General features: G+C 44.7%; 1 protein-coding gene across 1 annotated transcript; it reads left to right on the forward strand.

The window, feature by feature from the left end:
• Window positions 1–2,898: 2,898 nt before the first annotated feature.
• LOC120713366 (myosin IC heavy chain-like) lies at window positions 2,899–3,258 on the forward strand. The gene has a single exon (XM_039999347.1). It carries the CDS (start codon window positions 2,899–2,901, stop codon window positions 3,256–3,258), a length of 360 nt encoding a protein of 119 aa, XP_039855281.1.
• Window positions 3,259–7,421: the final 4,163 nt, after the last annotated feature.

Genomic DNA, 7,421 nt, shown 5'->3' on the forward strand with positions numbered 1-7,421 from the left:
GCACCGAGAATAATATATTCATGGCCATGAATGGGAAGCACGCTTGTACATTCATTCTATTGCCATACAACTTCGAGTGAGTCCTTTAACTGATTTCATCACTTCAATTTACTGTAAAACTTTGAGTGACTTGTCCTTTAACTTCTTTTAATCACTTCAATTTCAACAGCTTCCACTGGATCTTGCTCTGTATCGAGATCGATCGGTCCCGAGTTGTGGTCTTCGAATCCTTGCGGAAGCCAATTGACAAGTATCAAAATCTCATAGACATCCTTCAAAAGGCATTGGGCTCGGTTCATCAAAAAACACATAGGAGTCACGACAACGCCTTCTGATCTTTTTATCAAACTTGACAAACCGGTACGAATACATATCGCACATCTACTGTGATTTCTTTAAATGCCATGAATATTTTATAACCCATCTATATATAGTATTTGAGACAGAAGGAAGGAAACAACCTATGTGGCTACTATGTATGCGAGTTCATGCATTACTTTTGCTGCTCCAGCATGAGGATGACGCAACAAAGATTCGATGTATGTGCGTGTAACATTAACAACTATTTCTTGCATTTAATTCCATGAAGGTACTAATTGAAAATTTTGGTGTTTGCACTTGATAGATTTGGTGTATGAAGCAGGACCTCATTGAACCGGCAAGAATCAGGGCAATTCAAGAATCTTTGTGTGGATTCCTACTAGATGAGGTCATAAATCCAAAAGGAGAATTTCATTAGGATCAAAGGATAAGCGTTGCTTGCCTTGATAAGCAGAAGCGCCGAGGCGACAACAACGACGACGACAACTAGGAAAACTAGTTTCATTCTCCTTTTTGGATAATTGTCGGAAAAAACTAATGACCATGGATACTTATAAATATTTTTGTAAGTAATTGTAATATTTCAAGTGTATATAAATATAAAGTTAGACTATAATTGTTTTTGCGTGCTTTGCACGATACAAATATATATGAATGCTAGATACGAATACAAATACACAAATGGCTACGAATACAAAAACTAATTAATTGAAACTAAAATAAAAAGAGGAGAAACTAGATTGAAAGGGACAAAACAAAAACAGTTAGTACCGGTTGGTAACATAAACCGGTACAAAACTGCCGCGCCACGGCCTGCAACATGGCAGGCAGTTTAGTACCGGGCTACAACATGGCTAGCGCATTTAGTACCGATAGGCCGGTACCGGGCGCGGAACCGGTACAAACCGGGGGTTCTGGCCCGGTACTAAAGGTCAGTTTTCTAGCCATGGTACCTCTGTCGTGTGGAAGACGGTGAGCCAAAACGGCGAGTATGTACATACCTCTCTCGATGGGCAATAGCTATCTAGGGCTGATGGTAAATAAATAAATAATGTACCTCAACCCCAAGAAAAAACTGATGTATATCTAGCGAGCTGAGTGATCAAGGAGCTAACGGCGGGCGAGCGATCGAGCTTTAAAAAATGGATGTCCATTAACCATCATCGCACGGTGCACCCACCTGACAGCCGCCATATGTGTCCCCGGCCCGGCCGTTAGTACTGTTGCATGCACATGCATGCCCACAATCTGTTTGCATTGAATCCGTAACTGCAAAGGGACTGCTGATGTGCAGGTTCCACAGCCGTCGGGCCCACCCGTCAGTGAGGAAGTCCATATATATAGTTATGTAGGGATAAGTCCACCCCATTAGTTTCACGCTACTTAGATCCGTAGTCACTCACAGTCCAGGAACAGGAAGCCAACAAGCAATTGCTAGCCACTCATGAATCATGATCCGCTCCAACGTGTCCAGGCCTAATTAACTGCAACACCCTTGACACATGCATGCATGCAGTTGCTCGACGTACGTACTCCGTCCTGCACGCATGTGGACCAAGTTGCCCCCACCTCGCCTGGTTACCGATCAGCGGGCCCTGAAACGTCCCCGACCTCTCGCATAGGCACACGTGGCACGTCTCCAACGTACAAGCAGGCGGGTTTGCATGCATGCATGCTGTCCCACGCCGTTCACGTAGGAGCAGGCCATTATATTAATTAGCCTAATTAAGCTAAGCTAGCTACTATAGTAGCAAGTTAAATGAATGAATATTGTAACGCGTGTGGGTGGGTGGTGGCCATTTGGGCTCATCATATCGACTAACTCGTGCATATGCATGGGTCTCGATCGATACGCGGAAAGTATCTTATTACTCCTCGCATCTCATTATTTCCCACTACTACAAAATTCTATTTTGCGAGACACTTAAAAATCAGCTCCGAGGCGGGCACAATTTTTAACCGCATCGGTTAATGCCCAGCATTAACCGAGGCGGTTATTTTATATTAACCGAAGCGATTACAAAAAACCGCCTTGCAAAATAGATTAACCGAGGCGGGCATTTTATTTACCGAGGCGGTTTAAATAACCATCTCGGTTAATTATTTACAGACTCGGACATCTGTAACACAACCACCTCAAAAAATCCGGCCCAACTCAGGCCCAGTTTGCAGCCCACTGCGGTACTCGGCTATAAAATGAAAACTTAACCCTAACCCACGCCACCCCCACCCCATCCCGCGCTGCCCCGGTTCCCATCCCTTGCACCCCTCACCTCCTCTCTCTCTCTCTCTCTCTCTCTCTCTCTCTCTCTCTCTCTCTTGCGCGCGCGTGCCCGGAGCCCGGAGCCAGCCGCCGGCCCCCTCCTCCCCCCTCGCCCCGACGACCTTCGGAGGCGGAAGCGGTGGTGGCCAGGCCGGGCGGCGGGGCGGAGGTGCCCAGGCGGCCACACCCTCCCTCTCCTCGCGGCGCCGGCGGTAAGGACGGGACGCGGCGCCGGCGGCCAACTCCTGGGGCGGCGCGGCCGGATCCAGGCTGCCCGAGGCCGGATCCGCGCGGCCGGGGAGCCAAGTCCGGCGATGGCGCAGCCCGAGGCCGGATCCGGCTGCCCGGGGCTGGATCCGCGCGGCCTGGCACGTGGGGGCGTGCTCCCTCTTGGCGCGGCGCGGCCTCTTCGACGGCGGTTCGTCGGGGGCGCGGCCCCCCCGGCGGCGACCTGGGACGGCGCGCGGTGCGGCCCCTCCGGCGACCAGGGGCCAGATCCAGGGGGTAGAGGCCGGCCGTGGCCCGGAGCAGCGGCGGCGGCCCTTGCCGTGTCGGGGACCGGCGACCAAGGGCAATCGCGGCCCGGAGCGGTGACAGCGGCGCGAAAGACGGCGGCCGAGCGGCGACAGCAATGCGGAGGATGCCTGGTGGCGGCGGGGCGGCGCCAGGCATGACAATGGGCTCGGCGGGCTTGTGATGGGCTCGGCGGGCCTATCACGGGCCTGTTGGGCTTTTTTTGTTTTTTTTAATTTGATTTACCGAGACGGGCTGAAAACCGCCTCCGTTATTCACTAATTAACCGAGACGTTAGCTCGGAGGTGGTTGCCTTTGCCCGCCTCAGAAAATGAAAAACTTCTGCCTCGGAAAAAAAAATTTGTAGTAGTGTCCGTTTGGACAAGCTTTTGCCATATACTTTCTCCGTCCAAAATTATTTATCATTTTGACTTTTTTATATACATAGTTTTTATTATGGATCTAGATATATATTATATCTAGTGCATAGCAAAATCTACGTATTAGAAAACGTACCCAAACGACTAATAATTTGGGACGGAGGAAGTATAACTTTTGTAACGGAAAAATGATGCAGTTAGATTCCTAATAAAAAACTTTCATGGCGTTTAAAGTGAAAGCAAGCAAGTTCCGACAAATTTAACAATTGAAAAGTATGATACTTTACAGACTAAAAAGTTCACATGAAACTTTACGCGTCGCAACTTTTGAAATACACAGACATTCATTTTATAAATAATAAGTATTGTCCTAGTGTTAGTGGTTTATTTTTTTCCTCAACCTCCGTTGGAACTTTCATGAGTATTGTTTTGTTATTATGTGGTCATGTCATATAGTTGTATATCATGGATGATTGTCTTTATATCCCCATGACATGATATTGTGTTTGTGCTTGTATACTTCATTTGTCTTTTATTATATGAACTTGTGATCACTAGCTGGACATATGTTTATTTGTTATTGCTTCATAGTGCTTATATATGAATTTATAACAAGATGTGTGCTTGAAATCTCATTATACCAGAGGCTATTCTATCATAAACCATCAAACAGGAAAGATTGAAATATTATAGACTCTAATTGAAATTTGGTGATTAGAAACATCATGATTAGCATGTATTTTGAAGGAATAATGAAAGTTAGGTGACATATGATATTTATTTTCATCATACTTTGAAGAAGGATTATGGAAAGCAACTTGATTCCTCTAGAGACTCTAGATGTGTTTCTCGTGCACAATAGTGATCCTGCTATTAGATAGCACATTTAAAGCTGAAATGTTGAAAAAAATGAATTTGGAACTCAAGAATTTTGAATTGGACAAAGTCCCGAGGTCCTTTTCTAAAATAACTATCAAGGTTTATAGTATGTCTATCTTTAGAGTGTACTGAAAGATGCAATGAAAGAAAGCTAACCCACTAGTAATACATATAGTGGTGCTGCTAATAGTGGGTGGCTTCATGGTTGGTCACACTACATTCAAACATTGTAATAGCGGTGGTCCAATCAAACATTGATCAACATCTTTTTGAAGGTGCACGGCTAGTTAGAGAACGTGTGGTATATATTGTGAGCATCATGTGTTGGTATATGGTCCTATATAATGTTGATGACAGTCAATTACTATTTACAGTGTATGGTTAGCCTCAAACCACTGGTAGCAATCCAAGACCTATGAAATACATAATGGCGCCCTATAACCTAGTAACAGCTTCCATTCTAACAGTTGGATACGAAGACACTACTAGTGATGCCTAATTGCTACTAGTATGTCACTATTAGAGGCAACTATGAACAAATGATGGATAGGAAAATAATTCATACAAAAGTGTATTTTCTTTGAAGGGGAAACTGTAGGGGAAATCCCCACAGTGCTTTAATTTTCATTAAATGGGTTAGAAAAGTTAGGCGAAATACTTATAGTAGGGGAAAGAAAGAAAAGGAAAAAGTTAGCTACATCGAGGTCAGCCAAGAAGCTACTGAGTCTTTTATTACATGATTGAAACAAAAAAGGTGAAGCAGCACTTGATAACCCTGGAGCGCATAAACTCGGGAAGCTCCTCTCGCCGAGCTTTTTGTCGCTAGGAAAAAATGGGCTTCTGGGTTTGCTCGCTGGTGGGAGAATCAGGCCTCTTTATGGCAGCTTTTAGCTTTTCCAGCTAGTTGGGCTAGCAGAAGCCGCAGGAAGCTCCCCAAACAGGGCCAATTATGCCATCGACTGCCGGCTGAGCATCAGGGCAGGCAAAGGAACCCTCGGGAACGAGCACGTGCACCTGAGAGCAGTGTACGTTTCTCGTGTGTGTTTGGCCTGCATCCAGATGAACTTCACTGACAAGTTTTAGCACAGGCTTGATCCTAAACTATCAGGACATCACGTCTCTTTGGTCATATCTCATCTCTATGGAGTCAATTGCAATGGAAATTTTCACAAGGAATAGGTGGCAATTTAGTAATAGGCAGTGTTTGTAATCTATTTTTCATTTACTAGTGAAGATGCACGTGCCACACGCTCGTAATTTAAGAATCCTAATTAGATTTAATTTAATTAGATTTAATTTAAAAGTATATTAAATTGAGTATTTATTAAGTTTCTATTATTTGTAAAGCAAGCAATGATTTCATGGTCAGTCAATCGAATCCTAATCCAAATTTGAGTAAATCATTTGGAGTTCTAATCAGAATCTAAACAAATCAATCTGAATCTCAATCAGATCCCGAATAATTAATACCTCGCACGGACACGGTACGATTTGTACATGGAGTCAAAGAACATAAAATTAGTGATCTCATATATATGTGGGTAAAATTTATATTACCCGTACAATGCACGGGCACAGTGCTAGTAATATCTAAAAATAAATTTAAAAAATATGTATCATAATAAACAACACTCCTATCTGGTAGGTTAGATTGAGACAGATCCAATCCAATGCAACACCAACAAACTATAACATAATTGAGAACAAAACTATATGCCTTTTTCCTCCTACGAAATCATATTTTCCAAATATAGCGGCGGCCGGACACGCCCAGCCCATCCTCGTCGCCTTGGTCTTGCTGCCCTCCTTGCTCTGTTTGATTCATTAGCACAAGCTATTGTAGTCAACTTTGACTATTAATTAGATGTATTAAATAAAGATAGTTTACGAAACTAACTCCATAACTCATGCATTACTTCACGAGACGAATCTAATAATGCCTTTGACTATATAATTAAAGAATGGTTACTTTTGCATTACTATAGCCAATCATGAATTAATTAGGCTTTTTAGATTCATCGCGCAAAGTTGCATCCATCTATGAAAAGATTTTGCAAATATACTTTATTTAGTACTCTATGCATGCAAAATTTTCTTGTAGCGCTAGTTGTGCTAGCGTCAACCAAACAGGCAGCCAAAAAAAGATCAAGTCTTTGTAAGAGAACATGAACAAGAAGAGCCAAAAGAAGGGATTTTTCCAAGACAAAAGCAGTGGTTGGTGTGGATTTGACCCAGTACCTTGTTTCTAAGCGAGAAAGGCGGCGAACTGATGATGAGATCGGCGATGCAGGAGTGGACATGGGCCCTGTGCGATCTTGGGGTGCAGAGCACCGGCGATGAGGACGGGCGCAGCTCGGCGGGTCGCCGCCGGTGCATGCGGACAACAGCTCGTGCACGCCCCCCACTGCCTGCGCAACCAGCGCCACCCCCGCTGACTGGTCGCCGTTGGAGCTCAGGATTTTTTTACCACCACTCCACCAGAGCCGCAGCAACTACCGCCATCACCCGATGTATATTAGCAGTAGCATTAGCAGCAGCAGGAACAAGTTTTGACCCGTCGTTCACGCCGGCCGTGAGGATCCAGGGGTTCAACGTCGCCGCATGCGGAGCACCCACTCCAATGGCGGTGACCACGTGCTGTCCGCCCGCGCGTGAGCGCGAGAGGCGATCAGAGCTCCAGTCGTACAGTTTTTGCCGACCGGCCGGCCCTCTTAGCTTTTTATTAACAGCCGATCCGATCAGAATAGGAAGGAGAGTTAGACAGATCTCATTGCGGGTACAACAGGCGGGTAGAATTAGGGGTGGTGTCAAAATAATTTGATTTTTGGCAGAAACATTTTCTAGCTCGCGATTTTTATGGGTCTAACTCGTTTTGGGTAAAAAAAGTTTTCAATTCTTTTCGATTTATATATATATAACTTAAAATAATAGCTGCATATAGAGGCTGAGATATTCATATTCTTTTATCTAAAAAAAATCTCATCGATCTAAAATCGGTGAAATTTGTCAATCCTTATTGGGTCACGTCACCATGCAGAGGCTCCTAAGGCGCGGGAGAAGCACGC

Source organism: Panicum virgatum, chromosome 6K (genome assembly GCF_016808335.1).
Source record: "Panicum virgatum strain AP13 chromosome 6K, P.virgatum_v5, whole genome shotgun sequence".
Classification (NCBI taxonomy): Eukaryota; Viridiplantae; Streptophyta; class Magnoliopsida; order Poales; family Poaceae; genus Panicum; species Panicum virgatum.

Excerpts from the sequence above, each read along its gene's own strand:
- LOC120713366 (XM_039999347.1), top strand. The coding sequence starts at position 2,899 with ATGGCGCAGCCCGAGGCCGGATCCGGCTGCCCGGGGCTGGATCCGCGC.